At 40.1% G+C, this 18,102-nt stretch overlaps 1 protein-coding gene across 1 annotated transcript in view; it reads left to right on the forward strand.

Annotated features, from left to right (window-relative positions):
* NLP1 (nitrilase-like protein 1) overlaps positions 1 to 18,102 on the forward strand; it is a 199,853-nt gene that overhangs the window by 90,986 nt on the left and 90,765 nt on the right. Inside the window, exon 6 of the mRNA XM_089798946.1 lies at positions 3,435 to 3,468. Within this exon, the coding sequence (XP_089655072.1) occupies positions 3,435 to 3,468 (34 nt within the window). The remainder of the gene's footprint in view (positions 1 to 3,434; positions 3,469 to 18,102) is intronic.

Genomic DNA, 18,102 nt, shown 5'->3' on the forward strand with positions numbered 1-18,102 from the left:
CGTACGCATTTGATAGTTCTTGTACGGATTGTAGGAACATTACCAGGGGTTTGCAATTTATCCTACACGTTTTTTTCCTCGGCAATGGCACCAAATGTTTACCGTACTGGGTAAAGAAATCAATGCATAGACAATAGATATGAATAGAAGAACTTATTATTATTCGCATATGCCAAAACATTACATTATGCTTGAATGATAAGATGAATACAATGCTTCCCGAAGGGGTTATAAATACTTTCCGAAGAACTTTCCCGAAGGAGTCCGTTGGCCACATACAACATGTCGCTACATAACAAAAACCTTTCCGAAGGGACCCGTCGGCTACATAACAAGAACCTTTTCGAAGGGACCCGTCGGCTGATACACAATTTCTACCGACGACAGCCGCGACTACCCTCATTTCATGTTTGATCGCTGCATTGCAGCTTGAAATCATTTTAACCTTTTGACTGTTGCAACCTTGCAACATCATGGAATTAACCATTTCGTACCCTCGCAACAGTTAGGGCTTTAACATTTATTTTACCTACGAAACTGCTAAGCCTCTATCTTTGACCGTGTCGCCTCTTTGTAATTGCCAAATTAACTACAGTATTAACCCTGCAAACATGTGCTCAACATGGAATCATTGCTTCGCATGCTTAACATTGGTTCGCCCTTGGCTCCATGCGATTACGCAAACAAGGAGGATCACCACTTCACAACCTTGACCCAGGGTAGACCTTAATCTTCTGTGATGATATGATGAAAGACTTGAATTTTGACTAAGCTGTTTGACTTTGCAACTTTGCAACTTAACTTTGAAGCTCATTTCAATGGAATCACATTGATTCATCAAAGTTGCTTTCATTTGATGAATTCCTTCGAAACTGGAATGCACAAGACCCTTGTGATGATGCGATGAAAGACTTAAGTTGGGGCCCACCTGATGACACGTATTCACTCCTCACAAACTCGCAACCTGGAACTGGAGTTCAACACTTAACCCCGCGAACATGCGCTCAAAAGCCATTTGCGACTTCACAACCTTGACTCTGAGTTAAGCTTGACCACTTGCGACTGTGTGAATAAGGCATTAGGTAGATTGCTGTAGTTAACTTCGAATGGTTGCAACTTGAATTTTTTTAAACTTGAAGTTGCCTGCGATCACATGACCAACTGCAATCCCGACTGTTCGCACTCATGCAACCTATCTCTCAGTTAAGGCATAAAGCGGAGTAACAAAGTGATGGAAGGCAATCGCATGGTCGCAACTTGAAATCTTTTAAGGATATATCATGCAATATAGAAGATTTGAAGGTTTAGGGATATAAAGGGTATGCACCAAGGCTTTTGCGGGTCCCTTGAACGTTTGCATGGTCCAAAGGACGTGGACATGGTTGTCACCCTGGATTTCATGAGACTTGTCAATGTTTGAAGAATAAGGTGGGGGGGGCTAAAATGGTTAATAGTAGGTTATGCTAATTGTTAAGCATTCACTCTGGTGGGAGCAACTACACCATCTCCAATAACGAATTGCAATTAATGTGATCTGATTGAGCCTTGACTAGGGTAGAGGGATATCCATCACCAGTAATGGGATTACTATTGGCTGTAGGGATAACATCAAAATCTTCCTCAAAGAGAGGATTAGTGAGGGTGATAAACTTACTACTTGTGTTCCCATTAGCAAGATTATCCTTATCTTGGTAAATTCTTTGCCTATACTAGAGGTATTGACCATTGTACCAGAATCTCTAGGATTACTGTCCTATAAATTATCACTTGCTTTATTAACATTAGGATTTCCATCTAAATTCCCATTTGAGGACACACTAAAATTGGCATTTTGAGGGTTTTTAAGAGATGGACAATCATTTCTCGTGTGTCCTTATAATTTACAGTGAAAACATGCCACCAAACTCCCAAGCAAAGATAGTTCCCATGTAAATTTATTCTCTTCAAAATTTAAGGAAATTACCTCAGGAAAATCAATTTATGGGGAGAGCACAATAAGAACTCTAGAAATAAGATGGACAAGAGCAACCCTAGATTCCTTGACCTATAGAATAGAGCCTAGCAGCTTTAAAATTTGTTGAATAAATGGCTAGAACTATGGCTGGAGGTTTTTAATTTCAACCCAGTTAGTGGATGACCGAGCAATAACATGCTCAAAATTGCCATTGGGAGACCAAGAAAAAGCTCTGAATAAAGAATGACCCACATTCAAGAAAATCTTTCTCAAACCCTATCTTGCGTATTATGAGATTTCAAAAAAATCACAAAAAATTCTTTTTGAACCATTCTGCAAAAATTAACATGAATCCCTAACTTCTTTCTCCACACATTTGAAAGCCAATCATAAAAAAAATCATGTGATGGCAAAGAATCTCTGTCCATACAAACAAAAAATATAGCAATATTTCTCTAATGAGATTGCTTAGACCTAATAGCCTTTATGATATCTTCGCTAGGAGAAAGAGAGAGGGTTTTCAAACCACAAGGAAGAGGCTTACCACTTACGCTTAGACCTAATAGCCTTCATGATATCTTCGCTAGGAGAAAGAGAGAGGGTTTTCAAACCACAAGGAAGAGGCTTACCACTTACCATTACATCCTCCTCCGGGGTCTCCAGACTTGACAAGTCTTACATCTCCATGTTCACTTCCATTGGCTGCGGACCCTCCCAAATTTCCTCCCGAATCCACGACAGGCTGGTTGAAAATTCTTCCATTGAAACAAGTAGAGGGCGGACACATTGGGGCCAAATGATCTGAAATGACAGCCTTATATTACAGTTTACCTTATTCTGCATTCAGAGGGCGGTACGATTTCTAGTTATCTCCACCATCCACTTTCTCCTCGTCAATAATATCCATTCAATCCTTCTTGAGATTAAGTACAGCTTCATTATTGCTGCCCATCAACTATTTATTGCACGAGTGAAACCAGGTGGGAATAAAAACTACCAACCTAAGTGACACGAAAATTTTGGCAAGAACACAAAACCAGATGAACAAATAATGAGAGTAAACAGAAAACAGGACACAGCAAAAACAATCGAAAAACACACAAGACTTCAAACAGGCCACACAAAAAAGAAAAAGGACACCAAGCACAACAACATCGCGCCAACAACCACGGTATGTGCTCCAAGGAAGGTGAAGTAAGCCTTTGTCAGAGCCTGTATACGTTGCAGAGCGCTCCTCCAACTTTATTTTATCAGCAACACCCATGCAATAAGAACTTTAACAAGAGATATTTGCTTTGATATCGCATTTTTCCTTTTGAACTTTGTAGATGTTGGTAGAAAATATTTGGATTTGGGCTGATAATCAATGTGGCTTTTATTTTTTTTCTGGGAAAGATGCTTACAAGTATGAATTCACATATATGATGATTTGGTTGGAAAATTGATTCAGTTATATGCCCCTTGTTTATTGGATATGCAGGTCTTTGAAACCAAGTTTGCTAAAATTGGCGTGGGTAAGACATTCTGGTATTCTCAGTTATAGTTTGTGAATGCATTTTAACTTTTTGGGATCAAATCTGTGTGATATCTTTCAAAACAGTGTCTTTTATATGTATTTTCTATGTATGCTAATTTTGGTTCTGTAACCACTTACTTACAATCAAGATGTCTCTATTTGGATTACAGTGATGGAAATAAAATTTTAAATGGTTTGAAATTTTCATTGATGCCTAATCACTTGGATGCCACACCAGCGAATTGGCTATATTTTTAAAGCACATCCTAAGGTTTTTTAAATAACCCACAGGTCTTGTTGAAGTACAGAAAGGAAGGCATTTTAGATTGAATAGAGTCCTATAGTCATTGAAATCCTATAGTTGGCACATGTCTGCAATAAATGGCGTTAAAGGACAAACACATATAAGGTACAAAGATTGATTCGACAAGAACAGTGGTTTGGCCCCATGCAAGGCAAAACTAAGATATGAAATGTAGACATATTCTGAAAAGAATTGCGGTAAATGATCATGAGATTAAAACTATGTCAAGATACAATTCTGATATCACTTTATTTGTACTTCATCCCTTTTAGCCTTCTCAAAACTTAATTTGTGATTTCTAACTGATTACGAAAGCTTCTTTTTATGTTGTCAGTCTCATTACCACCCACTGCTGATTGAAATCCATTCCAAAATCTGATTTATTATCCTCACTTCACTCCAAATTTGATTATTTCATCCGAGATTTCAATTCATTTTCACTGTTCACCTTAAATTCCCATCATTTCCATCAACTTGGACTTGAATTTTCTAATTGAAACCCTAAACTTGGGTAGAATATTAGTATCTGTCAATTTTTGGTTGTGAGAAGGGTAGAAATCTAAGGTCGTTTGAGTTTAAGAGTCCTGAGACATGGTTGGATTCCAATGCTCCCACGATGCTTGCTGGACCTAGTTTTGGTTCGCGTCCATGGCTCATATGCCAATGGACACTGGGCATCTGTGCTCTTTTGCTGGTGATCATCATCGCTCCCTCGCTTGCCTTTCTCCCGCCGTTTCTTCTTCCCCGTCACCGTCTGTCTTGTCTTTCCCTGTCTGCTGCGGTGTTGCTTGACAGTCTTACCTTCGTGTTTTTGGCTTCCATGACAGGCCTTGTCTGCTTTGCTTTGGTTTGTTCTTGCAACTTCTTTGACTTTTGTTTCTGACCTCCTTTGCTTTGCGCCCACGCTTGACTTTCTCTCCCGTTTATCTGTGTTCTTTGCTGGTGTTTCCCATGAGCTGCTGGTTTCTTCTTCAGGGTCTGATCTATTCTTTTTGTGTTGCGAGTGTGAGCTACTGTCTCTGCCATGTGTTCTAGCTGTTTTACTTGTTTTGCTAGGCTGGCTAGGTGGTGGCTTGGGCTTTGTTCTGATCTTCTTCTCCAACTTCCCTTGGTGTTTGGTGAAGAGGCACAGGCTTCTACTTTCTTCGCTGGTTTCTGCAGTTCCATCATTCATTTCTTAGTAGTGTGTGGTTGCTGTTGCTTCCCTCTGACGTTCTACTGTCCCCCCCTGCTGCAAAGGTGTTTGTGCCATGTGCATTGTTTTTGGCCGATTTTTACATGTTTGACTCCAGCATGGCTGGCACATACATCCTACACGTCGACCTTGTTTTTCTGACCCCTTTACTCACATATTAGAGCTCAAAATATTCTGATACCACTGTCCTCAACCTGCTAGACAGACTTGCTAAGCTCGAGTTGGACTATGCTGGTCTTTCTGTGTCTGTTGCAGACCGGTCCACCACAATTTCTAATTTGGTATTTGAGAACACTGCACTCCGCCTAGTTGTCAGCCATAACATTTCACATAACACCTCCAGAGACTCAAAAATTTCAGAACTCAAGGTCAAGCAATCGAAGCTTTTATCTTCCCACGATAACCTCCTCACTAAAACTGATAAAAAATTGCAGTCACAGGCCTCAGTTTGCTCTAAGAGCACCATTGAATCCCCTTCCACAGCTGTCAAGGAGCTTGTCCAGGCTAAGTTGGCCAACGAGCGAATTAGACAGGTCCATGAACTCAATCTACAAGTTTCGGGTCTTCTTCCTCCTCCGACCGTCTCCTTGCAGGCTACTTCTTTCGCAATGATTACTTGGGTCTCACAGTTATTACACTGGGTAGGGCATGGGTTGGCCTTGATGGCACCCTCTTTCTCAAATTTCACTAACTCATCGATCGCTTACAGGCTCTTAGGGCGAAGAGGAAGCTCTTTCCTCTTCTCACTAAGATTTATCTAGACGAAGATCTTACTAAATCACAGGTGGCTGAGCTGAAACACTCTTGGGTACTTGTTTCAAAGGCTAGGCACTACGAGAAGTGAGTGGTTATTAAGAGCCTCTAGGTTTTTATTCGGGATTCCCCTTCAATTGAGCGGGAATTAAGGGTGGCCTCCAAGGCCAAATGATGCTTGTGGCAGTAGTTGGGCATTTTGGAGTTCAGTGGCTCCCTGTATGTGAGCTGTTGGAATGACAATGTTACCTTATGGTCCTTGCCAGGTCTTTTTCAAGAGATGAGGTTAGGAGTTCTAGTGGGGTTAGGGGCTCTGGTGGTGATGGAGACACAACCCAAGAACAGAATGTACACAACAGAAGAAGGGAAATTGTATTAACTGAAAAAATAAGCTTGTACATTTAGTATAGAGAAAATAAGCTTCAAAACATGCCCTAAGGGCTTACAATAGCTTAAAGGTGGAGATAATTTCTCCTATCAGTACCTCCTCTCAAACTCTACTCCGAACTGCCTTTTACAATGCCAGGAATCTCCTTAAATAGACCCCAGAGGGTTAAGGACTAGGAATACATTCTAGAAGGTGCTAGTAGGCATCCACCGACCAAATAGAAGGCTCCAGAAGCTGCGTTAGAAGTCGGCGCAAATCTAGAAGAATCCAAAAACGGTAACCGAACTTCCGGGAGGCATAACTTTTGAACCGTAGCTCCGATTGACGAACCGTTTACATTTTTGGAAAGCTCTCGAAGCATTCTATAGCACTATGGACCAGCTTCGCTCATCCCCCATTTTTCGGCCCTTTTCGAGGTCATTTAATGCCGCTAACTTGACTTTGAAGCATTCTTAGGAGGTCTCCAAAACCCGAAAAACTGCAATAACTTTCAAATCGTGGGGCCTTTTGACCTGATTCTTTTTCTGAAATGTTCTAAATCACAATTACATTTATCTGGCCAATTCACACCTTCTAGTTTACCAAAATGATGGCCCAATTACATGCTCCTATTTTTTCGGGATTTTTCTAGCACACTGATAGTGAAACTGTGAGAGTTGGAACCTTTATTTGACCCAAATGGGTGTCCAAAAATGAAAACACATGAAACAGAAACTAAGTCTAAGTACATTTTTTTTTGGGTGACACAGGATTGCCCTTATACCTCTGGATGCTCCTGCATCAGACACCCAGGGTAGATTGAAAAGTGACCCTATCACTTTATGAATGGTAGAGGAAATTCCAAATGGGAAACCTCAGCTACTGAAATCCAAGTTGAGTCCTCAATCGGTCGTCCTTTCCATTTGACCAAATACTCTTCATACTGCCTGTTTCTGGTACTCCTACCCACACGATGATCTAGAATGTCTTCTATCTCCTCCTTCTTAGAAGCAGGAATTGGACATGGCTCTAACACCAGCTTCTCATCTGCACCATCATCATGATACTCTGTTAAATCTGCAATGTTGAAAATGGGAGAAATGTGAATACCATCTGGCAGTTCCACCTCATATGCATTTCTTGAGTCATGTTTCTTCAAAATTTTGCAGGGGCCAAATTTCTTCATTTTCAGCTTGTTGTAAGTACCAGCTGGAAATCTTTCTTTTTGTAAGTGCACCATGACTAGATCCCCTACTTGGAATTCCTTATGTCTTCTCTTTTGATCAGCCCTAGCTTTATACTCTTGATTCATCTTGGTAATGTGTGCCTGAACCTCCTCATGTAGACGCTTGATATGTTTAGCAAATTCTTCCGCTTCAGCACTTGTCCTCTCCCCTTGTTCTATCTTCCTCAATTTTGGTGCAGTCCTTGGGCTATTCCCATATACAATTTGGAATGGTGATTTTTCAGTACTCCTATTTATAGAGTTATTGTAAGAAAACTCTGCTTTTGGTAGAATCAAATCCCATCCCTTGGGCTTATCCTCAACTAAACATCTCAGCAAATTGCCCAGACTTCTGTTTACCACTTCTGTTTGGCCGTCAGTTTGTGGGTGATGCGTGGAACTGAATTTCAAGTCTGTTCTCAACTTTTTTCACAATGTCCTCCAGAAATACCCCACAAATTTAGTATCTCTGTCAGAAACTATACTCCTTGGAAGTCCATGTAGTCTTACCACCTCTTTGAAAAACAAGTCTGCAATATGGACAGCAACATGAGTTTTGTGGCATGGAATGAAATGTGCCATTTTGGAGAACCTATCAACCACCACGAATACTGAGTCATTACCCCTTTGTGTCCTTGGCAATCCAAGAACAAAATCCATACTTATGTCCTCCCATGGCCTTGATGGAACAGGCAATGGCTGATATAGGCCAGTATTGTGACTAAACCCCTTAGCAACTTGACAAACCTGGCAACTCTGTACAAACTTCTTCACATCCTATGAAATTTGAGGCCAAAAATAATGTTCTCTAAGAAAGGCAATGGTCTTATCTTGACCAAAATGTCCTGCCATCCCTCCACTGTGTTTCTCCTTAATTAGATTTTCCCTCATGGAACTCCTTGGAATGCACAATTGACTACCCTTGAACAACATGCCATCCTGAATCAAATAGTCTAACCACTTGGTTCTATCTATAGCAATAGGTTCTTTACAAGTTTTCCATGCTTCAGCAAAATCAGGATCCTCGGGGTACAAATTCTTGAGTTCATCAAACCCAACTATTTCAACCTGCATTACTGTAAGCAACAACTGTCTCCTACTTAGTGCATCTGCAACCCTGTTAGATTTTCCACTTCTATATGTATATGAGCAATGTTAGTATGCTAATAGAAACCAAATTTAAATAAAGCTTCTACAAACTAAACAAAATTCATAAACTTCAAGATAGACTAAGATGAGCTCTCAATTGAAAATATGAGCCATTAATGGGCTCTCTCAATGAGAAACTCTCTTGTTGAGTGGCTTTATCTAAATGGATAGGATGTATGCTCAATATGCTTCCAAAGGCTTCAATGGATGATTGTGGATTTTTGATGTGAATAGATGGCTTTAGTATGGATTTGGCTCTCAAAATAGCATTATAACTTTACTTCATGGATTGTGTTATTTTGCAAAGGGGAAGGATCCAATTTATAGGCAAGAGGCTTGAGGGATTGAGGGCTAAGATGCAAGGATGGGAAAAAGCTCATGGAGGGCTTAGATTGCATGAGAGGAGAGCACATGGATTGTGCTTCCTTATAGCCAATCAGGGAGTGACACATGTCACAAGGTGAGAGGATGGAGGAAAGGGGAAGGATGAGTCAACAAAAGAGGCTCAAGGGATAAAATCTTCATAAAGACCCTCATAATGACTTGTAAGAGCAACAAAAGGGCTTGGAAGAGTCATTTATGACCTAGTGGGCTTCATAAAGTTTTATGGTTGAGATATTTTGAGGGTGATGAGAGCAATTTCGACTTGGACTTGATTAGGAAGGTTTTAAGCTTGCTTAGGCTTGTGCAAATGATTAGAGGATGGATTAGGATGGTTTAGGATTAGCTTAGGGATATGCAAGTGGATGGCATTTAATGAGGGTGGGTGAAGGAGGAGATATTTGTTAACTTTGGCTTGGGTTAGTAAGTTTTAACCCATGTTTAGGGAATGTGACAAGGTTAGGAGGGGATTAGGATTAGGGTTAAAGACATCTTCTAGAAGAGTCTAGGCTTTAGATGAGGATAAAGGCTTTCTAGAATAGTCTAGAATTTCCTAGGATGAGGATGAAGACTTTCTAGAAGAGTCTAGAACTTCTTAGGATGAGGATAAATTAGATTTTTAGGAAATAAATAAAGTTTTATTTATTTCAAGGGTTTGGGTTGAGGAGATATTTATTAAAACTTTTTAAATAAACATGAGGATTAATATTTAATCTTAATTAAATATTTTGAGTTGGGATTAGGGGTAGGAAATGATGGGATTAGCCTTTAATCAAAATTAAAGAAGGATTAGAAGATTTTGGAAGAGGTTAGTGGTCTTAAGGAAATTGGCCAAGTTTTAGGCAAAAAATAAATTTTTTATATATTTTGGGTTTTTTGGTCAATTTATTAATTAAATAATTAATAAATAAGGAAATAATGTTTAAATAAGATTTAAACATTTTTGGGAGGGATTCCTTAATTAAATATTTTTAATTAAGATAAAGGGATTTAATGGCATAAAAATAAATAAATTAATTAAATAATTAATTAATTAATAAATGATGATGTCATCAGGAATTTTGTAGAAAATAAAAATACTTTATTTTCTAAAGGTTTTTTAGGTATCTACATTATGCTTCAACACAAATGTATAACTCTGCAAGAACTCTACCCACTTCATATGCCTCTGATTTAATTTACCTTGGCTATTTAGGTACTGTAATGCCTGATGATCAGTATACAAAAAAAATTCTTTTGGCAATAAATAATGCCTCCATTTCTTTAAGGCCTGAACTATTGCATAGAACTCTTGATCATAAACAGAATACTTCTTCTTTGCATCATTCAATTTTTCACTAAAATATGCAATAGGCTTACCTTCTTGGCTTAATACAACCCCAATAGCGCTGCCACTGGCATCACAATCCACCTGAAAAACCTTTCTAAGATCTGGAAGTGCCAACAGAGGTTGTTCTGTTACCTTCTTCTTTAGCAATTCAAAACTTCTCGCAGCTGCTGCAGTCCATTTGAACTCTTTTCTATCCCCTCATATTGTATCAGTTACGGGTGCACATATGCCACTGAAATTCTTAATAAACTTCCTGTAAAAACTAACAAGACCATGAAATGATCTTACCTCAGTAGCATACCTTGGAGTAGGCCATTCTAAGATGGCTTTTACCTTCTCTGGATCCATTTTGAGACCTTCAGGCGATATAACAAACCCCAAATAGACTAACTCCCTTTTTGCAAAGATACACTTCTTCAGATTAATTAACAGTTTCTCTTCCCTTAGCCTTTCAAGGACACTACGAATATGCAATAAATGTTCTTTCAAAGTCTTGCTGAAAATTAAAATATCATCCAAATAAACAATAACAAATTTTCCCAAGAACTTCTTAAGTACCTCATTCATGAGCCGCATGAAAGTGCTTGGGGCGTTCGTCGATCCAAAGGGCATGACTAACCACTCATAAAGACCCTCCTTGGTCTTGAAGGCTGTTTTCCACTCATCTCCTTCTCGAATCCGTATCTGATGATAGCCACTCTTGAGATCTATCTTTGTGAAGTACTGAGCTCCACTTAAGCAGTCCATAAGATCATCCATCCTTGGCAAAGGAAACCGGTACTTGATGGTTATCCTATTTATAGCTCGAGAATTTGTACACATCCTCCACTCTCCATCCTTCTTTGGTGCGAGTACTGCAGGTACTGCACATGGACTCAGGCTCTCTCGAATCAAGCCCTTCCTCAATAGCTCCTGAACCTATCTATTTAGCTCCTCTGTTTCAGCAGGAGTCATCCTGTGAGCAGCCTTGTTAGGCAAACTAGCTCCTGGAATCAGATCTATCTAATGACTGATTTGCCTTACTGGTGGCAATCCATCTGGAACATTATTGGAGATAATATCTCCAAATTCCCCTAGTAAATCTGAAACTTCAAGTGGTATTTTACTACTACTTTCTTTATCTTTCCTAGGAATCAAAGCATAGCACATATGCTGATGTTTCATGCCATCTAAAAACTTCCCTCCATCAACAAGACAAATCCTAACACTGCTACATACCTTTTCACCTTCCTTTTTCATGGGCTTCAATTTGTGGCGAACTCCATCCTTTGTCAGAGAGTATGTGTTTGCATGCCCATCATGTACTGCATGTCTGTCAAACTGCCATGGTCTACCCAACAATAGATGGCAAACATCCATCGGAATAACATCACAGAGAACTTCATCATGGTAACTCCCAATTTTGAATTTCACTAAACATTGTTCACTTACCAGGACCTTATGTTCATCTTTTACCCAAGCAATCCGATAGGGCTGGGGATGTTTCTCCCTCTTGAGCTTCAGCTTAGAGACCATCTCTTCTGATACCAAGTTATTAGTGCTACCACCATCAATGATCACGTCACAACATTTATCCTCACACTTGCATCTGGTACGGAACAAACTCCTCCGTTGTTCTGGTTCAATCTCACCACTTAGTAGGACTCTTTCATTTACCAAGGTCTCTCCTCTTTCTGCATCCTCTGAATGTGATGATTGTGCATCCTCATCCACATGAGCAACCCTAGCTTGGCCCTCAGCTCTCCTATCTGTCCTTCCTTGTTGTTGAGGGCATTCAAAGGCACGATGATCTTCTTCATTGCAATGGAAACAGGTACCACGAAAGCCTCCTCTTCCTTGTCCACGTCCTCTACCTCTTCCTCTCTGATTTCCAAAGTCTTGATCATGGGAGCGGTTGAAACCCTCATTCCTCTGGTTCCTACTAGTACCCACATCTTCATTTTTCTTTTGGGTTTCATTGTGGCCTCCAGATGATCTACCGCTTCCCCTTCCTCCTTGACCGCGCCCTCTTTGTCTTCCTTCAAACCTTTTATTCAGCTTCTCTTCAACTCGTAGGGAAAACTGGTATGCCTCTTCAACGCTGGTCATTCTTACTAGACTTAATTCCTCCTGGATGCTAGGTCGCAACCCATTGATATAACAAGCAACCTTCTCCTTATTTGCTTCTGCATGCCCCGCTCTAATCAAGAGTTGGTAAAATTCCTCTGTATATTCTTGGACTGATCTTTCTGCTTGCTTTAACCCATGCATCTTCTTAAACAAATCAAGCTCGTAGTCCACAGGAATGAACTGCTTCTTCAATTTATCCACCATGCGATCCCATCTTGTGATCTTCTCCTTTCCTCTTCTGTTTCTTTCCAATTGGAACTCTTGCCACTAGATTTTTGCATGGCCTTTCAGTTTGGCCTTTGCAAACTTAACCCTATCTGGGTCCCTGATATCCTCACACTCAAAGTATTCTTCCAGTTCATTGATCCAATCGATCAACTCATCTGGTTTCAGACTTCTTGAAAATACACCCATTTCAATTGTAGGTCTTTTCCCAAACTTAGTAATGGCCCTAAAATGCCTTTCCTCTGCATGATTCAGAACTTCCTCGTCAAATTCCCCTTCTGGTCCAATTTCATCTTCTTCGTTGTCATCTTCACTTTCATCAGTTGCGGCCACAGTTGCTCCTCTACGGAGCTCCTCCTGCAATGCTTGTACCTGCCTTTGGAGGGCTCTAACCTCCTCAGGATTAATAGCTCTGGCCCTTCCGCCACGCTCTCTTCGTGGAGGCATCTTCTTAACTCAAACCCACAACCACACAGTCCTGGTGCAAACTGCCTCACAGTCGGCGCTCTGTCTACACACTCAGGAAAACCAGCTCTGATACCACTTGATGGGGACACAACCCAAGAACAGAATGGACACAACAGAAGAAGGGAAATTGTATTAACTGAAAAATAAGCTAGTACATTTAGTACAGAGAAAATAAGCTTACAATATCTTAAAGGTGGAGATAATTTCTCCTATCAGTACCTCCTCTCAAACTCCACTCCGAATTGCCTTTTACAATGCCGGGAATCTCCTTAAATAGACCCCGGAGGGTTAAGGACTAGGAATACATTCTAGAACGTGCTAGTAGGCATCCACCGACCAAATAGAAGGCTCCAGAAGCTGCGTTAGAAGTCGGCGCAAATCTAGAAGAATCCAAAAACGGTAACCGAACTTCCGGGAGGCATAACTTTTGAATCGTAGCTTCGATTGATGAACCGTTTACATTTTCGAAAAGCTATCAAAGCGCTCTATAGCCCTATGGACCAGCTTCGCTCGTCCCGCATTTTTCGGCCCTTTTCGAGGTCATTTAATGCCCCTAACTTGACTTTGAAGCATTCTTAGGAGGTCTCCAAAATCTGAAAAACTGCAATAACTTTCAAACCGTGGGGCCTTTTGACCTGATTCTTTTTCTGGAATGTTCTAAATCACAATTACATTCATTTGGCCAATTCACACCTTCTAGTTTACCAAAATGATGGCCCAATTACATGCTCCTATTTTTTTGGGATTTTTCTAGCACACTGATAGTGGAACTGTGAGAGTTGGAACCTTTATTTGACCCAAATGGGTGTCCAAAAATGAAAACACATGAAACAGAAACTAAGTCTAAGTACATTTTTTTTTGGGTGACATAGGACTGCCCTTATACCTCTGGATGCTCTTGCATCAGGTGGGGTTTGCTTGTTTGGGGGATGGCCTCTCCAATACTATTTTTGTGGTACACTGAGAGTTCCACTAGATTCATGTGGATCCACATTGGTCGAACAACATCACATTATAGGGATAGCTACATTGCAATATACTATTTTCCATTGGCATCCTCTTACTATGTAGTCCACAACACGGAGGGGGTGACCCTTTCGAGGACCTTCTTGAGCACATTACTAGATTCTTGACCATGGGCGACATTATTAGTTTGGGTGACTTTAATGCACAAACTAGAGATTTTTATACCCCCCTCCATGATTGTGGGTCTGACCCAATTTGCACGATTGAGTCAAACCAAAGCACATTGGGTTTACAATGCTTTTCTAAGGACAGTCATGATCCCTCCCTAGGTACGATAGTCGTCTACTATAGTTATGCGAGTCCTCAAACTTCGTGATCCTAAATAGGTTTTCTTGCTTTCCTGGGTCTGGTCTTTTCACTTGTTGGCCTCACTATGGTAGTTGGAACGTTGTTGACTGTGCTCTCTCAGGAGCTTCCTCCATTCCCTCCATCAATTGCTTCACCATCTCTTGTCTCCTGCTGGCCAGTCATGCTCTTCTTAGCCCCACCCTTAGGATCCTCCCCTCCTCACCCCACCCTTCACCTCCTTCCCCCTCGTGTGGTGGCCACTCCCCATCCGCACCTCCATTGCTTCATCGATAGCGATCCTGACCTCTTTGTCCACCACCTTAGACGACTCCTTTCCTAGGATTCCTTCACCAATTCTGAGGATGCTCCCTCCATGTTTGCTTTGCTCGTGTTTGTGTTGTGGGAGTTTGCCCTTCACCTTGAGCATAAGGGTTCTTGCCCCCTTGAACCAGTGGTTTGACGAGGACTGCAAGTCCTTTCGCCGCTCGGTTCACTCAACATTCACCACCCTTCCCTCTTTTTCCCAGCTGAGTCTCACCTATCATTGCTTTCTGTCACAAGAAGCAGTCTTACTCCTTTTTTGCAATGTAGATCCCTTGTGCCTCCCACCTGATGGAACCTTGATTTATCAAATTAGGATCTCCATTTGTCTACCACCCTTTTTCATCTTTTCCTACTATTAATCTTATCTTTAAAATTGTTGACCCTTTCCCCTTGAAGATAAGCTTTTATATTGATTGAATCTTAGATTAACTAGCTTTTTCAGCATTCTGGATATCTGAAAATCTATATTTTGATTTGTATTCTATTTCAGCCCTGAAATGATAACCACATTCTATGGATTGACTATTATATATTTTTTTACCTATCCTTCCTTTTCCCAGAACCTGATTCTTCACAAGTATTCAGCTCATACACTTGGTTATATATCAGTATTGGCTTGTGCTATTGATGGCATTGATCCTGAATGTAGATGCATCTCAGGTCTGTACGTGATGAATGTAAAGTCTCAGTCATATGAACGGGAATTATCTGGAAGCAAATGTGACACAACAGATAGCTTGTGACAAACCCTTTAAGCAGTAGGATATGACCACAGTCACAAGATTATCAAGCTTGAGAACTGTGGATAATGATGAACATAAATCACCCTGTGTACAGGCAGACGGTTCAACTTTGAACAGCAGATGGAGTAGATCACAGATACAGATTCAAATCTTGTAACAAGAGAGACATTAAACAAGACTAACGAATTAATATGGAAAGGATTTTCTAAGCATTAACAATATAAATCATAACCGATAACCTTCAGGATGTACTGGCCAAATCAAATAAATTAAGATCAAAAGCTGAGAAGATGCGATTAAGGAAATTCATGGAAGGTGCCTTCGATATCATTGGTAATTGAAATAATTTCGCTTTGGATATATTGAGCCGTGACTTAGAACAATCTCCATATGAGTTGACGGCAAGAGAGATGCACCCCGATAATCAGAATGGTCAATGGGTGTGTTTATTATAATATTAGAGACATCAAAATATGATTAAAGTCTCATATGTTAAAAGGTGAAAAACAATGAAGAGGTGCGATTAATTAGTAAGAGGTGTAATACTATTTTTTGAAAAGTTACAATTTTAGAAAAATAGGATATATATATAAGGGTAGAGATAAAACAATTAGATAATGGACATATTCAGAAGACATTCATATTTTCAAAGAAGAAGCATTTTATATTATTTTGTATGGAGGGATAAGAAGCTTAATATGGCTTTTCTAATGTAAATTCTATTATTTTATTTTAATAATAAAATAAAATGTTCTTTGTTTATTATTAAAGGCGTGGAAATTTAAACTCTAGATGAATCGTCCTTTGTAATTATTTTTTGAAATTCTGTACACAATTTAAATAACGGATAAGTGGACATGGTCATTTAGCATTTTAAATTTGATCATTACAGATATTGTGAAATATTAAATTGTTTTTGTATCTGTGTCCAGTTTGTCTCCCGACCAGAGGAGTTAAAGTTCGATCTGGACTAATTTAAGATTGCGTATATATTTGATCTGTCACATCTTGATTATTAAATTGTTTGCAGTTATAAGTGCGTAAAACCTTATCAAGTTGTACGTGAAAATTCACTTAAGTTGACTCTATTGCTCGGATGAGTAGAGGCACTACTCTTTTTGTTATTGAAGTCAGAAAATCTATAATTCCTACAAGTAGCAAATTAATTATTATTCAATTATACAAAACATTCAACTATTATCCAGCATCCTGTTTTCATTTTAATTGAGTTCAAGGACCTTGCTAGTCGGAGAATTCAGAAGCTTAAATTCGCTTTAGAAAAGCTCTGAACCAAGTGATCAAGTTTGAGAAGAAGGTCTACCCACCTAGGTGTAGCCGAGCTTGAAGTGCAAGGGAATCAAAGTATTCCCGTTCGTTGGCCAGAACTGATTGAGAAGTCCAATCAGAGAAGTGGCAGGCTCTTGGATTTCCAATCTGCAGTAAACCTAAGCAAGACCCAGGTTATGGTTTTCAATAGCTTGAAGACCTTGCATTTTCATTTCTATTTTCAGGGCGTGGAGGTTGAGATCACACGCTCCTATACTCACTTGGGTGTTAAGTTCTCCAGACTCTATTTCAATTTGAGATCTGCCATGCAATCACGTATCAGTAAGGGGTTTGGTTGCTTGGCTATGCTTAAGAGGTAGTGCTTCAGCCATCACTTCCAAGATACCTTGATCAAGATGCCCCTCTTGGACTCTTTGGTCAGGCTGACCGTACTTTATGGATCTATTGTTTGGGGGCTCTCTCTCCTGGAGTCCGACTGGGCTTTGGTCGAGAGATTCCAAATCCCTTTTCTCTTGTGCATCATCAGATGTCATCGGTCCATCCCCATAATATCATCTGGCTGAGTGTGGGGTTCATCCTTTTAGATTGGGGGCCATCTTTAACTTGGTTTGGTTTCTTCACCGACTTTGGAGCTTTGTGGACTTTATTGCAAGTCATTATAGATACTCTTAACCAGCCTATTGCTCCTTCAAGGCAGTTGTGGGCTCTGATCTTGATGGTCGTGCTCTCTGCTAGTTCATAAAGGCCTCTGCCCTCCTGGGCTTGATTGGGATTGCGATGGATTGCCCTCCCCCCTTTTGGTTCTTTCTAGATGCCCCCTCTCACCTCCTTCCCCCTCAGTAGGAGCAGAATGAGCACGTTTGGCTTGACATCTACACAGTATATTATCACTACTTGGAGTAACCCTCCGAGGGGGCTACACTCGAGGTGACGGTCTGAATTTTCACCCAGTTTAATTTTTTTTGTATAAATTAGGAAGAAAATATGTTTTTGTTGCGTAGGGTTTCTTAGAAATTTGTCACTACTCAAGAAAAAACCCTAGAACCATTATCATAACCTACGTTTTGATGAACTATTCACAAGTTGGTATGCAAGTATAAAAGAGGGATACTTTAAAAACCTTGGTTATATGTTTAATTTCTTCGTATCCCTTGATATGTTCATATATCCTAAGTCATATCCCTAAAAGATTTTAAGTTGCGATGTTGCAAAAGCTTCTTAATCGCTTCATCTCTCCATTTGCTCTAACTGTTTTGGTAGCCGTGAAGCTGTCATTTGCATGGTCATTGCAACGTCATGGGCGTTGGTGCTAATTTTCAAGTTAAGGCCGCGAAGAGGAGATTAACTACAAATCGTAGGGTCACGACTTGTGTTTGGCTTAAAAGATTTTAAGTTGCAATGATGCAAATCATAATCATGGTAGTTAGAGTTGTAAGCCTTTGCTACTTCGTAGGCAGT

Source organism: Cupressus sempervirens, chromosome 9 (assembly GCF_028749045.1).
Source record: "Cupressus sempervirens isolate cs-2001-9-10 chromosome 9, ASM2874904v1, whole genome shotgun sequence".
Taxonomy (NCBI): Eukaryota; Viridiplantae; Streptophyta; class Pinopsida; order Cupressales; family Cupressaceae; genus Cupressus; species Cupressus sempervirens.